The 16,221-nt window shown below is 44.0% G+C and overlaps 3 protein-coding genes across 6 annotated transcripts; 1 reads left to right on the forward strand and 2 right to left on the reverse strand.

Annotated features, from left to right (window-relative positions):
* Nucleotides 1–288: 288 nt before the first annotated feature.
* Nucleotides 289–7,159, reverse strand: YIPF1 (Yip1 domain family member 1). Of its 3 annotated transcripts, none has more exons than XM_052802620.1 (10): nt 7,043–7,159; nt 6,795–6,869; nt 5,927–6,060; nt 5,145–5,225; nt 4,947–5,034; nt 4,701–4,817; nt 3,467–3,633; nt 2,660–2,842; nt 1,573–1,667; nt 289–557 (listed from the first exon to the last, which is right to left on the reverse strand). In XM_052802620.1, the coding sequence occupies exons 2-9, from the start codon at nt 6,823–6,825 to the stop codon at nt 1,578–1,580; spliced, it is 891 nt and encodes a 296-aa protein (XP_052658580.1). In that variant the 5' UTR covers nt 6,826–6,869; nt 7,043–7,159; the 3' UTR covers nt 289–557; nt 1,573–1,577. The 3 variants fall into 3 exon arrangements, with proteins under 3 accessions (XP_052658580.1, XP_052658578.1, XP_052658579.1); XM_052802618.1 differs by having other exon boundaries at nt 5,927–6,090; XM_052802619.1 differs by lacking the exon at nt 7,043–7,159 and having other exon boundaries at nt 6,795–6,954.
* An 808-nt stretch (nt 7,160–7,967) lies between these two features.
* DIO1 (iodothyronine deiodinase 1) lies at nt 7,968–12,688 on the forward strand. The gene is made up of 4 exons (XM_052802621.1): nt 7,968–8,357; nt 10,000–10,143; nt 11,347–11,546; nt 12,013–12,688. The coding sequence occupies exons 1-4, from the start codon at nt 8,027–8,029 to the stop codon at nt 12,076–12,078; spliced, it is 741 nt and encodes a 246-aa protein (XP_052658581.1). The 5' UTR covers nt 7,968–8,026; the 3' UTR covers nt 12,079–12,688.
* A 227-nt stretch (nt 12,689–12,915) lies between these two features.
* Nucleotides 12,916–16,213, reverse strand: IFT25 (intraflagellar transport 25). 2 transcript variants are annotated; one of them, XM_052802623.1, is made up of 5 exons: nt 15,736–16,213; nt 15,302–15,330; nt 14,449–14,517; nt 13,858–13,901; nt 12,916–13,370 (listed from the first exon to the last, which is right to left on the reverse strand). In XM_052802623.1, exons 1-5 carry the CDS (start codon nt 15,831–15,833, stop codon nt 13,263–13,265), a joined length of 348 nt encoding a protein of 115 aa, XP_052658583.1. In that variant the 5' UTR covers nt 15,834–16,213; the 3' UTR covers nt 12,916–13,262. The 2 variants fall into 2 exon arrangements, with proteins under 2 accessions (XP_052658583.1, XP_052658582.1); XM_052802622.1 differs by having other exon boundaries at nt 15,224–15,330; nt 15,736–16,209.
* Nucleotides 16,214–16,221: the final 8 nt, after the last annotated feature.

Raw genomic sequence — 16,221 nt, forward strand, 5'->3', positions numbered from 1 at the left:
CCCCTCCGCGCTGGCCCGAGGGAAAAAGGGGAAACGTTATGCAGCCCCACGGGGGAGGGAGAGCGTGGCTGAGGGGAAAAGGCGGCAGCCGGCCCCGGGAAAGCAGCGGGGAAGGTGGCATCTGCTACCGAAAGCGCTGGGTGGGTGCGTGGGTGAGCCTCGAGGGGGTTCCACAGCAAGAGAGCAAAATGGTGTTTCGCCTCCGCCCCGCCTTCGCACCTCTTGCTAAACCCTCTGGACAGCTCTGGGGGAGGAGTACTGGGTATTTCCACGCACAAAACGCAAATTGCCTTCAGAACGCTTTATTCAGAGGCAAAACAGCGTGGTGAGCGTAGGTAGAATTTTAAAAAAAGAAAAACTGTGAAGGATTAGGATCAACGGTGCGCTCTCCTTATGGAACCAGTCGGTCTCCAGGGAGCATGGAGATGTCCATATGTCTGTGGGACATCACTGTCCTTTACAGAAAGCAGCCCCTGTTCTTGCGCTTCCCATGGTCTTCAGTGAAAAAATAACCTAAAATAAAATTACTGTACAGATGGAGAAACAGGCATTGTAATCTGAAAGAGACAGATAACTCCCATTAATACCACAGCTCCTCACAGGCACCAGAGGACACAATAAGGCACACATTTATATCTAAATACTAAAATTCATTACTATCATATTGAATCTTAATAGGCACCTGGGATGATAAACTGATTTTGCAGAAGGAAAGCTTCTACAATTGATCTGCATGATTAGATTGTGTCACAGCTGGTCATTTTTTATGGCCATTTTTGCTAAGCATATTTGGCCTTTTTTTTTTTTTTTTTTTTTTTTAAATCTAACATAGCTTCTAGTCAGTAAACACTCCAATTTCCACATACACACTTGTGGCTGGTGTACTTGCGGAGGCTGGCCTCTGCATGTCTATTAGCCTTTTCCCAGACCTGCTCCATGTCTCATCTCCAACAGAATTCAAATGTCATCTGCTGCTGGCAGCACTCCCAGCTACCAGGAAGCAAAACCTCAAACCATCCCACACAAGGAATGCGGTCCATAGGGATGGCTCAGGCTCCGAGTCAGCCCTGCTCAGAGACTACACCAACGTCCCCATACACAGAGCTGCTGCTCTGAAACACATTGTCACAAACGTCAAGGGGAAAAAACATTTAGATTTACATTTAACATTAAATGGAAAGGAAAATAGGACCGTAATAGTTTATTGCTTAAGTTTTGCTTGTGCGGTACAAATTCTAAGAAACACTTTTGAGCTTTTGTAAGGGATTGAGGGAAAAAAACATCTTTGAAACGACCTATGGGACCAAGTAGATTATTTAAATGTGTGTTTCTTCGCCAAGAGTAAACCTCAAAGAAAAGAAAGATAACATGTCTGTTCCTCAGAGTCTTTTACGTTTTTATGGCTATACTTAAAACTTACAGCTGGAAGAAAAGTTAATAAATGGTATTTATATATAGGCGCCATTTGGCAAAATTGGTCTGTTAAACCCTCTTCCACTCAAATATAGTAATGGGGAAAAGTTTCAAGATGTCTGTGATGATTACAGAAGAAAGTTTAGATTGGATTCTTACCTTATTTACTGACTCTTTGTGATTACTGTTGTTCCATTGTGAGCAGGGATAATAGGTGCAGGAAAATCCAGTTCAGGGGCATCAAAAAAGTATGCCTACATTATTACAGAGGAGAAACAAGACTGTTTAGAGAGAAACAAACAGTTCTGCCTCATCCCAACTCTTTCTTTCCACACGCACCGTTCACAAGGTACAAACACAGCACTGAAATGGCAAATTTGGATCTGTTCTTATCAGGTGAGAAATGGTCAACTAAAATGGTGCTCCAAACTGTACTTTTAAATATAACAGTTAGCAGCTAAGGCCTTTGAAAAAATACTTGTACTGGAAAGGATTGGATTGCAGACATTTATTTGACTGTTTGCTGGTTTAACTGGTGAAGCTCCAGGCAGTCTCCAGTGACAGGAGCCCCGCCGGAGTCAGCTGCAAATCTCCTGCTAACACAAGAGTTGTGTTTTGCCTTCGCCTCCCTGCACGCTGAGCTGCAGGGAACCAAATCTATCTATTCTGGAAGCTGGGGGAGAACAGAACTGAAGCGTGGATGATATCATTCTACTGCAACAAAGAGACAACAAATAATTTAAGTACTCATCGTTATGTGTTTCAGTAGCATTAGGGTCTTCTGTTTTCGTAATGCTGATATTTTAGTAAGTTCTAGCATGTTTATGTTTTCATACATCAAACTCATAAGCACATGCTATATATTGAACATTTAATCATTTTAAAGGATTAACTAAGCTTAGTACTCATTGGAATATGCTGCGACTGGATACAATAAAGATTAACGCTTTGCTGATACTGTGATGAATTCCAGATAAATTTAAGACTGTCCTGTGAGTGGTTTTGTGCTGAAGACATATTCATTATCAAGTTTGTTGCTAGCACTGTCAAAGTCAGATTGGCATCAATTTTTGCTATGTTTGAAATAATTGGAACTTTTACCTTGGAGGTTTTTTCAGAAAGTACTATTTCTTTCTTTAGTAAAAAAGATTTTTCAGCAACTAGCCAACTACTCCTTCCCTGCACTGTAACATGTTGCCAGTCCCAGGAAATAACAGATTAGAGAAAGGGAAAGGCAGTGTCATACCAAACAGCCGACAGCCAGCAGGGCATGAAGCAGAACAATGGTCCCCATGGTCGCCAGTGCAATCCTCCGGTTGTCATCTCGGACAGCGGGCCAAAAGGTCATCACCAAAACAGACCCCGAAAGGCACAGGGAGAACATCACTAGGACCCAGCGCACCACTTTTTGTGGAATGATCCATAAAATCTGTAAAAGGGAGGAAAATGATTGTTAGAGAGACTGTGTGAAACAGGGATTTATTTATTTAACGCATTGTTCTGTGACACTTCATCGCTTCCAGCCAATTTGTGCACAAATTAACTCATGCCTTATCTGATACATCTCTGTTATTTGAGGAAAAGAATAACAGCAGCGATGAGCTTTACTCCCAGACACAACAAGAGCGTGTCCACTGAGTTACGGCACTCCCTCCAAGGCCTGCCCCTTGCCAGAGTCCCTGCCAGGGAAACTTGTCCTCAGAGCCATCAGCATTGCCATCCTGCACACCCACGTCTGTACCTGGGGACACACACATCCTGATTCCTGAAGTTGCCTCGGGCTGCCTGCCAGGCTCGCCAGCAGCACCCTTGCTTGGATTTGCTGCCTCTGGGGAAATGACCTGTCCTGGGCTTCTCCAGACCCACAAGACATCTTTACACTAGACAACTTTCAAAAAAAAGCTTTATTCTAATGAAGCGAAAGGAGCAAATGATTTGCCCAGTCCCCAAATTTTGACTAATATGAACAACATTATAAGAAATGGCAAATTTTCTAAACCAGTTCCTTTTCTCAGGGCATATAATAGAGGTGCACTCTTTAGGCCATACGTACCGCTGTGGGAATGTAAATGAAGAGGGAGTAGCCATATACACACACTATCTCCAGGAACGAGTAGGAGACAATGTTCATAACTTTACTGTTCCTCCACATCAGGAATCCCCAGAGAGCAAGGGGAACAAGCCAAGCGTACGCATAAATCGTTGTTGCTGCTATGGACACTGGAAATATGACAAGAGGTTTAATGTTCTACTTAGAATACCAGCCAGAATCAAACATGTAGAAGCATTTAGCCTGAAAACTAGAAAGCTACCTTTGAAGTTACTTTCAAAAAAAGAAGTTTGAATTATTAATAAACTGAGAACTTTGCATTTACATCCAGTTTACACCCACTACTTTGCCAGCACTTCAAGTTAGTTTAAAAGTAAAGACTCCAGAAAGTATTCTCGATATTTTCAATTTCTTTATTACACCTGTGTACAAACTGCTGTCAGTTTCAGTGTGAAAGGAAAAGCCATGGAGGAAATAAAAGCTTAGTTAAAAATAGAAATTTGGCTACTAACAGCTACTAAAAATGAGAATAGAATGAAGACATGCTGAAAAAAATGAAAGAGAACACAGGCACAAGTGCCAAATCTGAAATTACTCAAGTGACTGGACTCCCAAGTGGCAGTGTTCTTCCAAGTACGCTGTGGATTTTGGAAACAAACAGAAGCCATGTTCCTCTGCAGGGACAGCAGTCTCCTTCAAACTACAGGGACACGTGTAGACAATTGGCTCCTCACACTGAGTTCTCTGGGGCACATATCAGTTGAGCATCTTTTGCTTATTCTCCAGTTTGCCAGAAGGTAAGAACTTCCAGCCCTCAGTAGGCAATATGAGTAATACACTAACTCAGTCATTTTCTGTCTGAGGCCTGCAGGTTCCTAGGAGGCCATGGATCCAGAAAGGCACCTACAAAAGCACCACAGTGGCCACTGCTGGGCTTCCCCTCTCTGTACAAGGGGGCATTCACTAAGGCTAGAAAAATAACTGCTCTAATTACTCCTGCTTGCTCTACTGAAAACCCGTAATTCCTTTATGCTCTGGAGGAGTAGCATTCTGCCAGGTACAGCCCACTTTAACGACTCGTTTCACATCTCTCAAAATTTAGAGAGAGCAATCAATCAAAAGACTCTGCTAAATCAAAGCTGTGACCGGGTTTTATACTGCTTCATTAGTGCACTGAAAAAAAACTAACCAAAAAACCAAACTCCCGAACTCAGGACCATATCAACTACTTACAAACCTTTTCTGAACTCGGGCACATAGTGGTAGGTTGGTTTGCCCAGATGGATGAAGAAATTCGAGAGATTGCCACTAACAGCAATGGTAAAGACAAGTGTGGCACATATCCAAAAGGGACCTTAAAAGGAAACAAACAAGTTCAATAGCAACTCCTCTGGCCTCTTGGTTTTTTAAGGTTAGCAAGTAAAAAGAAATACAAACTCAAAACATTTAGCACAGAAGAGAACTTCTCACACCTCATACCTACCGTAAAGGTCGGGATTGCTGCGGATATACAGCCTTACAAAGTTCTTCCCTGGTACGGGGAAAACTGAACCTTTGATTCTGTCCAGGACCTATGAAAACATACAGATTTGTCTGACTAAAAATGCAAGAAGGAAAGAACCTCAATGTCTGGATAAGGCATAGTTCAGACAACAGTTCTCCTCCGGAGTGGAGTATTAACCTGGTACGTGTCCACATCGAAGAACGTCTGATAGTACTCAAATGTCCAGAAAGGGGCACTTTTCTTCTGTCCTGCAAGCAGCTGTACGGTGAGAAAGGCAACATGGAAAATGTTACAAGCATGCAATTTATGCATTACCAGTTCATTTACACAATAGTTACATGACTTCTGTACCCAGACAGAAACCAAGCTTAACAGGGTGGCACTTACTATGAATTATTTAATGGTTTCCCTTTCCCCCTCTAATATTTGTTAGCAGCAGCTAGTCGCTTATCTCCCTGCAAGCAGAATAGTGGCCTGAGGTCCTAAAGAGCAGCCTCACACTACCTTCTGCCACATCGTTTACAACACATGCCTTCATCGGCATCACAAGTTCCCTCGCCATTGTTGACAGCTGCACTAGCTGAACCCTTCAAACAAGCCCGGGACGTTTCCAAGTTTCCTGCTCTCCTGCCAGAGTCACCAACCCCACAGCAGAACCAACAGAAACAAGCACAGTGCTGGGTTTTCAGCTGCTGCTGTGCTCATCTCCTGGCATATTTGCTCAGCTTAAATCACCACCATTTCAGTACAATTTCCTAGGCTGCAAACCACAACAGCTGAAGAGCCAATGCACATTTGCTTCTGCCAACTCTGCTATCGAGAAAGTAACCCGTGACAGAGAAGAAGCAGAGTTTTAAGTCACCCAGCATGAATCCCTGGTGTCCTCTAGAAAGATCTCAGTGTTGTCAGCACCATTTGTATACGTGCCAACGGAGGCACTGTAGGTGTAAAAGTGTTACCTCTGTTTTATCGGAGTCATCAGTCCCCAGTAATTCATCATCTTCTTCTCTCCCTGGCTCCTGCAGACGGCCGTGCTGATTCTTGGGGATTTCAACTGGCTCATCGATGCTTATTGTGGTAGCGTTGGGATTTGCTGCAAGCAAATTAGCTGCATCGTCAAATTCTGCAAATAAGTACATTACAAGACAGGTGATGATCAAGGTACCAAAGTTTTTGTTCCCGTGGCTCAAAAAACTACCTTAAGACCCCTACACAGCCCAAGAAAGGATACATCTCTAGCTTAGGCACATCAAATATGATCTGTTTCTTAAAGCCCAAACTGACATGGATCAAGCTGAACATTTACTTAGTTAATAAAGCGTGAGGCCGTCTTTCCTGCTAATCTGCCTGCATTATGATAAACTAGCACCACTGAAGCCTGCCTTTCCTTCCTGCGATCAGCCCCAATCCGAGGACCAGCAGGTCTCTGCAAGGGCAGGGGGAAGCCGCCTCTCTGAAGAGCCTGTAGAAATGGGTAATTTTAATCTTCTCGAAAAACTAGGTTTTTTTCAGACCCGAATTTATTAATCAAAAATTAAGGAAGTCTGAAACTACAGTCCATTCCGAACGACAGAGCGCTCTGCCTGGTTTCAGCTTTCCCTTTCCGCCACAAAGGATTTCGGTCCACACCGGTTACGTTTTTTAGCTCACCAACAGCACAAATTCATCTCAGAAAACCGGAGATATTCCCGACGCCACTCGCAAACCTTCACGGAAGCTTTTATTCGGAGAAAGCTCAGCCCTGCTTCCAAGCCTCTAAACCTCTGACCCCTCCTCCATCAGCTGGGCCCCAAACCCCACCTTTACACCTGCGACAGCCGCCTTTACCTTGGAATTTGAGGTCATCCACCGTCGCCATTCATCCGCTCGGTTGAGGAACTGGTCCCCGAGGCCTCGACCCTCCTGAAAGACAGACCCCGCGCTGACCCCCTCCCCGCCGTGCCCGTCCCAGCCGCCGCTCTCCTCCCCTGACGCTGCCCCAGGCCGCCCGTGCCACCCACCCCACGTCCCCCTCGCCACCCCGGGCCGCCCACGGTCACCCCGGCCCCGCTGCGGGAGCGGGGAAGCCCCCGCACCTCCGGGCTCCGCAGCCCAACCGCTCCCGGCAGCGGCCGCTTCGCTCCCTTAAAGGGGCAGCAGGCGCTGCTCAGCGACAGCCAATCAGCAGCTCCGCTGCCCTCCTCTCCTCCCCCGCCTCTTCGGGCTCCAAAGAAACATACCGGCGACGCTCCTTGCGCCGGCCAATCACAGGCCACGCGGCGCTTCCTCGGCCGTCTCCGCCCGCCCCCTTAAAGGGCCCGCGCCGCCCCCAGTCCTGCTGGGCACGCGTTACGGAACGGGGCGACGGCTGCTGTATTTATGAAGGTTACACACATATAGACACACAGTGCTCACATATATCTAGTTATATGTTCACATCTTCTACGATAAACACATAATGCGTATTTTGATAATTTCTCTTTTTATATATATTGGGGTGTATCTAGTTTTGGGGTACCCTTCCAGCCCCAAAGTGACAAATACCGGTGCGCAGCAGAGCACCACAGGAGGCAGAGCTGTAGGAACAGGACAGCGTTTGCACAGCAGACGTGAAACGCAAGTGGCGGCATCAATCCAAGGCCCTGAGTGTCGGTGTCGATGGTCCTGCCGGAGAACGTGCGAGCTGCGAGCCTTGCACATGCAGGGTCTAAACGCGTGGCCCTCGGGCACTACTAACGTTAATTCTTACTTTTAGTCTGTGGTTCAGGGAAAACATCCTGATTCAGCTCCTCTCATGAGTAAAATACAGGGCTTATTTGTGAATAAGCCTTGTAGCTGTGCAGTTAGCACTAAAAATCTATCCGTCACTGTAATTAACACCTTTGGTGTAGACGGAGACAGCGTGGCTGACAGGCTCCTCGCTCACGCAGACACTGAAGTCCACGGAGAGGCGGTGGCGTGCAAGGCGAGGCAGAAATTTGGCCAAACACATGAACATTTTTCTTCCCCTTTGCCCTCTACCTTTGCCCCTGCCATCGCGCTGCGTTCCCGTCGGAAGCGGTCAGACCGCCTCCACCACGATGTTCGGCGTCAGGGTATTCCTACAAAAAATCCTGATTCTTCTGCACGTTACTGCGTGCGTTGTTGTCGGCAAAACACTGATGATACTGTTCCCCAACGCCATGAGGAGATACATCCTAAAACAGGGCGAAAGGAGCAGAATGAACAAGAATCCGAAGTTCAGCTACGAAAACTGGGGTCCAACTTTTTTCAGCTTCAAGTATTTGCTCTTTGTGCTGAAGGTGAAGTGGAAGAGGCTGGAGGACGAAGCCCATGAGGGACACCCTGCTCCCAACACACCAGTGGTGACTTTCAACGGGGAAGTTCGTCACCTCTTTGATTTCATGCAAGGTCAGTAAATCAGCCATGTAGGTGGGTTTGGTTCGCTAAGACAATAAATGAGGAGAAGGGGCTGCTGAGGGAGCAGGGACAGGCAGCTGGCACGAGAGCGCATGACATGGCAGACCAGACTAACAGCAGTCGCTTGGTGGAAACGATGCAGCACGTTCACGCCAGCTGTCTGCCTGTTGATTTTCAAAAATAACCTGTGTTTATCATCCTGGCTCCAATATCCCCTCACACCAGTAAGCTTACGAACCTCTTGCAAAAGCTGGCTCTGCCTGGAAACACCCTTTCACTGAAAGCCAAAATAATAATTTGGTTTAGGGAGAGAAGACCCAGAATCGGAACCATATGTAGTGATTCACAAGTGTTGGCTGTCATTCCCTGTACGTACAGAAAGTCCCACACCAGCTCCCTTCGCCAGCCTAAAGCCTAGAAAGCACACGCTGGTTTTTTCTAGATTCAAAGTGGCTAGAAATAAAGCAGAGGAAAAAGTAACTGCTTTGTACTTTGCCCACTGCCTCCCGCAGATATATCTATAGAACGTGGAATTAATCATTAAGCTGCAGTCTTGATCCCCAGGGAAGGGATTACACCCTTCTCTAACTCCGCTTTCCTAATTATATACAGAGATATATATATTTATGTAGAAACTAGGATGCAAATTTGGAAAAGAGGTACACAATACCTACAGGAAGGTACCCCCTTTATTAGATTCTTTAGGATGTGGATCTATGTTAGCAGCAGGTTCTGAAGTTAAGCCCAGCCAGAAGGAAGATCTTGAAAAAATTTCAGATAATTTAGCAAAACCGTAGACTAAAAGAGGTGCTTAAAAATCCTGCAAGTTCTCTTAAATTGAGGCCTTGCAAACACCTGTGGGCACATACTGTGTTAATTTGTAAGCAACTGCATGGATACTTTTGCCAGTGGCTTGTGTAACGTTAGTTTAATAAATAATAATACATAACCAGAGATCTGCTTGGACAGGAAATTGCAGAAATACATTGAAAGCATAAAAGCCTGTGATGCATGACTGAAAAGTCTGCAGCTTCCACTCAGCTCAGCTAGAACTGACACCTCTGAAAAAAAATCAAGATATGTCCAATAGGTTCATTAAAAGGCATTAGGACTCTGTGCTTGGTGTCCATCCCTGAACCAGCGTCCTCTGAAAAACCTTGCAGATGATCATGTTTAGTATTTTTGAAGTTCCTTCGCACTAAGGATCTTGGGGAGGCTGTGATGTGCTACACACTGTATATATCCATTTTAGACCAGTTCCCTATCCCAAAATGTTGGTAATTGAGAGAATTGACTCTCGTGACGAGGACGCGAGAGAAGCCGTGTGACGGCACGGTGCCTCTGGCCTTTACTGGGCTTTACAAAGGAAAGGGTGCCCCTGGTTAAGCTCATTGCTGGGTCCGGCACAGGTCAGAGGCAGGCCAGGGACATGAAAGCATCTTTATGCCTGTTTTGCATAGATGCAGATGTTCTGCTGCCAATTTTAATGTCCTAGCAAGAAAGTTACAGGGTAAGCGACTTACCTACTGTTGCCCAGGAAACTCTGTGGCAGAGGCTCAATTCAGTGCATGCATTTAATTCTGTCCTTTCTCCCACCACTTATTTCACTACAAACTGTCCCATTTTTTTCCAGATAACCGACCTTTAATCCTGAATTTTGGAAGTTGCACCTGACCTTCGTTTATGTTAAAATTTGATGAGTTCAACAAGCTCATCAAAGATTTCAGCTCTATAGCAGATTTCCTTATCATCTACATCGAAGAAGCTCACGCAGTAGGTACAGTACAAACATCACAGTAATGCCCACCAAAACTTCAGACAGGTATCACTCCCTTTAGGAAAAAAAGTACGTTAGCAAAGGAGGGAGCTGCAAACAGGGAATGAAATCTTCCTCAAATCAAAAGTGGCAACACCAAATCTAGGCACCAGCTTGCGTCCCTAATTCTCTAAAGATGTTACTCACACATCTGACTTTATACCAAGGTACTCCTGCTGAAGACACTCATCTCTCTGAAGGTGAAGCACACAGTTACATCTTTACAAAACTTCCTCTCAATGTTAGTACAGCTCCTTTTGGAAGGAAAAAAAAAAAAGCACTTTATATAACAAAGGTTAAGTGTACAACGCCAGCATGTTACATGTTTTTTAAAAAAAAAATTCATTTTTAACACGTCTCAAGAACAGGATGCAGACTCTGATTTGAAAAATTTAGCAAACAAACTATACACACTCTTCTATCTACACTGGACTCTAAGCAACACATTGGCACTGATCTTATCCCAGGGTTAAGGTGGTTTTCTAAAATGTAACATTTACGGTTTTCAAGTTTTCTAACCATACATCACTTTCAGTAGTTCAGAAACAGATAACAACTAAGTCAACCATCAAAACCTTTTACTAGTCTCTGCTTTACTAGGAAGAGTTGTGTGCAAATGTGTTTGCATATTTCTGAAAAAGGAAGGTGTGCCCTGGCTCAAATGTTTCACTTCTCATAGATATGAAATTTTGTTTTATGGGCTTAATGAGTAGAATCACATGGAATGAACAGTACTATCATTGTGACTGCTAAATGAAAGGTTATCAGCTGACAGCGCTATTTGCCATTTTAAAATTCCCTCTGTGCCAATAATTTTGACAAGCCTTACCCAAATAGGGTATGTCCCCCACCTGACACCTTTCTAGGGCAGATTTATGTGGGAAAATTTCAGCTAAACTACATCAAATATTTCCGAATCCAGGGCAAGGGGAAAATAGATTTTGCTGAAATTAAAGAAAAAAAAGATCTTCAGACCATTTATTTTAAAAGCTTTAGCGCTCTCATACTCTGAGGGGGAGGCTTTCATTTCATGGCAAGTTTTGGTGTTAGGAGTAAAATGCAGCATTCCTTTAACACAGTTTTGGGATATGACAGACAGTACAACTCCACGCTTAACATCTATTCAAAATGTTCCTTGCTAAACCCCTTTCTCATTTGTTTTAGATGGATGGGCTTTTAAAAACAATATTGTTATTAAAAATCACAGAAACCTTGAAGATCGAAAAATTGCAGCACAATTTCTTCAGAAAAATAATCCTTTATGTCCAGTGGTTTTAGACACTATGGAAAACCTGAGCAGTTCAAAATATGCTGCATTGCCAGAACGACTATATCTACTTCAAGGAGGGAAGGTCATCTACAAGGTAATATCAACAATAATAATGAGCACAATATATTGAGATTTTTAAATTTCAAAATAATTTGAGAATGCTTTACATTTAAGAGTCATTATTTCATTCTGTTGGAGAGCTAAGAATTTCACAATTCACTGCAACTGTGGAGAAAAAAGGACTTGCAGCAAAACTAGTCTGGGCCTTCACAATGTACATATTTGATGTACACCTCAGTCTTGCTCAAATATTTATCTTTTGGCTCATTAGGAAGCCTAGGTACATCTAAGCTGTACATCCAGCTCCAGGATCCAGCCGCTGGCCCTGTCCCAGTTACACAGCAGGGTGTAACCTGCGCATACACCATCTCCCACGCGATGTCTGGCATGTGAGGGAAGCCCAAGCACACCTGCCCACAGTTCTGGTGCAACTGCTGTGCTCTAAAGGACTTCTGCTTTGTCTACTTGAGCATCACTGTATAATTTTATCGCCTTTGCAGGGAGGAGTGGGGCCTTGGAACTATCACCCCCAGGAAATACGTGCCATCCTGGAAAAAATGAAATAGAAGAGCAGAGGACTTCAGAGTAAAAGCTATCTGGATAAAAAAGCTCAATGATTAAGTTTTCATAGATATAAGAAGAAAAAAAAAGAATTTAAAAATAACAACAGAGACAAGACTACTGTATGTACATCTAAAGAGCATGTGTAATGTGGTTCATTATGTGTTTGTCTAGAGGTTTTCAAGTCTCATCACTACAACCCCAACTACTGCACTGTAGTACCTTACTATGCTTATACCACATGGAGTAATGAACAGTAGTTGGGTTCATTGAGCTGTCAGGACTGGATACCAATGTTTACATTTGTAAGGAATATCGTGCAGGATAAACATCACGGGTGGTGACAGTTGCAAAAGCTGACTGGCATGCAAAACAACTGATTTCACATTATTAAGATTCTCTTTCTCTTGTATACATACAATTTTCCTAAATGTTCACTTTCACTGACTTCAGAAGGCTTCTGAATAAGACAATCTCTATCAGCATTTGTTTCTATTAGTATTTGTTATGACAGTCATAGCATAAAGCACAGACGGCTGTGACCTGATTGTAGAAAATATTTATAGAAACAAGGGATTGATCTGCAATTATTAAAAATCCATCAGAGCACTTCAATATGGCTTCAGATTATTTCTCTCCCCGCCCTGCCCCTCTCCCCCTGGGTTATTTCTAAGCTTTAGTAGACATTTATATTCATCCTATTAATCTTGGAACAGTTGAGCTGATGAGAAAGTTACCAGTTTAAGAACTTTTGAAGGACTTGTTTGACAGTAGGAAGTAATACCTCCCATTTAAGTATGTCACGCTTGTTTTTCTATTTAACTCAGAGTGCAAGGGAAAGATTTTACAGGAAATCGAGTTTTAATTCATGTATTAAGAAAGCCTGATATAAACATATCAATTTAAATGGACTCAGTTATGTTCAAGTGTTCTAGGCTAACAGTCTAGGTTATAAAACTAGAAAGCTGTTACTACAATTATCAAGTACTGCGCTGCGGTTCGACTCGATGATCTTAAAAGTCTTTTTCAACCTAAATGATTCTATTCTATTACATACATTAAACTGGTGGGGAATACATACCTTCAAAAAACACTTTAATGCACAATTTTAATAATAAATATTCTCTGCACTACAGATATCAATGTAACTTCTTTATAAAAAAAATTGAGGTATAAATTTAAGCTGGACTTAAGTGTCTTCTGCTGTGCCCTCTGCCATCACCCGGTGCACTGATACAAAATGATCAAAGGCAGATTTGATGATGAAACGCAAGTAAGTGGCTTGGAAATCAGGAAGCTGTAGAAGGAAAAAAAAAAGTTATTGCATTCTCTGTAGTAACGTAGCTATCAAACAACATTTGCAGAAGTTTGTTAAAAGGATCTAGATATTTCTGTGTCTGTTTTTGAACTACACATAAATCAAACTCTTTTAATACATCTAGCCACCTTCAGAGTTTCTTTAGATGACAGCAATTCAAAAGAGTCCCATCCCTCCCAAATACTGCAGCCTTAAAGGCAACAATTGAAGGAGGAAAGATTGCCACACTTCTGGAAAGAGCTCTTTCACATACTTGGGAGCAGTAGGCAGGTGCAATTTCATACCATAATCTACAAAGGAGCAGTCGGGAAGTGCAATTTCATACCATGATCTACAAATTCCTGTATCTAACATCAACTGAGCAATAATTGTAAATGGACATGTTTTGGTTTTTCATGGTTTCTCCCCAGTTAGCCTAGACATCCCATTTCATGAACCGCTACTGATGTACACTGTAAATACTCACTGGAAATTCTTCCATTTGAAGCTGTCCTTCTGTGTGTTGCAAATCTAGAAAATACATTTTAAAGCAAATAGTGAAGAATAATGTGCAATGCTGTGCAAAGTTTTCACTGGACTTCAAGAGAGTTCAAGGACCGTGAACTTTCACTGCATACAGAAATTGTTTTGTTTTGTTTTTACAAGGTGATTTAAAAGAAAAAATACTTTTTGCAGTATCCCCGTGTATATATATCCCACTCATTACACTGTTTTATAAAATGTCACCCAAGAGGCATTAAAAAAAAACAAACCCAACCCAACCCAACCAACCAATGCAGGAAATGGCACTCTATTATACTATGTAAGTCTGTTTTTAAAGCAAATGCACAAGTAGTGCTTTTAGCCCTTATACAGCATTTTACATCTCCAAACTGCTACAGAGACCAGCAGTGGTCAAAAACTTCATTTAAATGTGACTATTACATTAATGTCTAATAAAGTAATCATCAAGCCACACTTGACTACTCAACAAACAGACATGGGGTTAAAATGACTCACTGAAAAAGATCAATATTATTCCCACAAAATCCCCACTGCTTCAAATTCAGAATCTTACCTTTTTCAATACACTGCTCAAAACCTACTGGGTCTTTAGATACACTTCTTTCAATCCTTAAGGTCCGCACTAAAATATATATACATTTAAAATATCAACACAAATTCTGATTCTTTATTGATAATGATATTTATTCTATCACTTTTCATCTACAAAGCACTTTAAAAGCATTAACTAATCCATTTGTCCTCTAACTTATGGGGCAGGACTATAATACAGCCACCAGCTTCATTTTCCAAGTTGGACAAACAATGACAAGTTTTCATGTCTTTTGCATAGCCATTGCTAATGGTCAAGCTCCTGTCTCCATGCTCTGATCTTGTAACAGTCCCTTCTGTTTTAGGACTCACATTTTCCTTTACATTATTTTAAAAAGTAAAACTAAGAGAGTTCTGTCCTACGAAATTATAAAAATCAATATTCAAAATAAATCATTAAGAGCAAGTATTGTAGTCCTGTCCATTAAATTAGAACAGCCTTCACACTGTGCAACAGAACAGTTAATTACAAGCTCAATGCAAGGTGTTGTAAGAACAAAGTAAGTGCAGGTGGGATAGATTTTCCATCTTTTTCTCATTTATTTATGAAAAACTTTGGACGTGGAGGACAATTGCTTTGTTAAGCTAAATGAAGCTTTATGAATTAAATTAAGCTTTATATATCTGTTAGAAGTGACTGCTTGGGGAGTGTGACACTACCGTGAGAATTTACACATAGGCACAGACACACATTTTAACATAGTGCCTATTACCTACTGCAGTACATGAAGTCTTACCCAAATAACACTGGATTGCGACTTTGCTGATTTTTACACATTTAGGAAAACCAATAATGAACTCCTGTGGGAACATGCCTGTCGTCGTCCAAAACGTTTCCGAACTTCTGTGGAGAGAACAGGACAAAACCCCCACCTGCAGCTTTCCATCTATAACCGTCTTGAAAGAAATTTATCACAAAAAAAAAAAAAAGAAGCTGCAAAGCCATTTTTATTTGGAGTATTTTAAGCAAACCCCGCTACGACAACGGGGAAGCTCTCTGGAGCTTCGTAATACTGTAACACTGTAACGTTCAGGCTCTGCAGCCCAGCAGTGCCACACAAGGACTCACGAACGGCGGGGGTCCCAGAAAAGAGTTAAATTATGAGGGAAGGCAAAGGCCAGAGCCCGGCGGTGACGGGCTGCGGTAACGGCAGCACCGGGAGGGATCTCGGGGGGGGGGGGGGCCGCTTCCCGCCGGGGCCCGCGCAAACCCCCCCGCCGGCCCCTCGGCGCCCCGCGCCCTCCTCACCCGTCCGCTACGTTCTCGGCGGGGTGCTGCTCGTCGCTGGAGGTGGCCAGGACGAGGGCAGCCCCCGCCGAGCTCAGGCACCAGTCGGCGGCCTTCATCCCTGCGCGGCGGCCGGCAGCGGAGCGGAGCGGCGGGGAGGGGAAGGCCGGGCCTGCCGCAACCAGGCAACGGCGGCGGCCCCGCCCGCCGGCGCCCGCCGTTCAGCCCTGCGGGAGCCGCGCCGTGCTTCGCGGGGTCCCGCGGCACCCGCCACCTCAGGCGGAGCGCCTCGCAGGCGCGGGGCGGCGAGAGAGACAGAGAGCGAGCCCCTCACGGCCCCTTCCCGCCGCCTCCCGGGAGTCTCACGCCCCGCGCCGAGGGGTGGCCGTGCGGGGAGCGGGAGGGCTGGAAGCGGGGAGCTCGCCCCGCGCAAGAGCGGGGGAGGCCAGACGGGACCCCGGCCGCCCCTCAGCCCCCCGCTCCCGGCATGCCCCGCGCCGCCCCGGC

The sequence above is a fragment of the Harpia harpyja genome, chromosome 11 (genome assembly GCF_026419915.1).
Source record: "Harpia harpyja isolate bHarHar1 chromosome 11, bHarHar1 primary haplotype, whole genome shotgun sequence".
Classification (NCBI taxonomy): domain Eukaryota; kingdom Metazoa; phylum Chordata; class Aves; order Accipitriformes; family Accipitridae; genus Harpia; species Harpia harpyja.

What these genes read in the sequence shown, in the direction of transcription:
- IFT25 (XM_052802622.1), bottom strand. Translation starts at nt 15,833, where the DNA reads ATGAAGGCCGCCGACTGGTGCCTGAGCTCGGCGGGGGCTGCCCTCGTC. An exon ending in GCCGAGAACGTAGCGGACGG is followed by an intron (nt 15,331 to 15,735) that starts GTGAGGAGGGCG and finishes TTCTCTCCACAG; the next exon opens with AAGTTCGGAAACGTTTTGGA. An exon ending in TTCAAATGGAAGAATTTCCA is followed by an intron (nt 13,371 to 13,857) that starts GTGAGTATTTAC and finishes TTCCTTCTACAG; the next exon opens with CTTCCTGATTTCCAAGCCAC.
- YIPF1 (XM_052802618.1), bottom strand. Translation starts at nt 6,825, where the DNA reads ATGGCGACGGTGGATGACCTCAAATTCCAAG. An exon ending in CAGCAATCCCGACCTTTACG is followed by an intron (nt 4,818 to 4,946) that starts GTAGGTATGAGG and finishes TTTCCTTTTAAG; the next exon opens with GTCCCTTTTGGATATGTGCC. An exon ending in TGCTGGCTGTCGGCTGTTTG is followed by an intron (nt 1,668 to 2,659) that starts GTATGACACTGC and finishes GTAATAATGTAG; the next exon opens with GCATACTTTTTTGATGCCCC.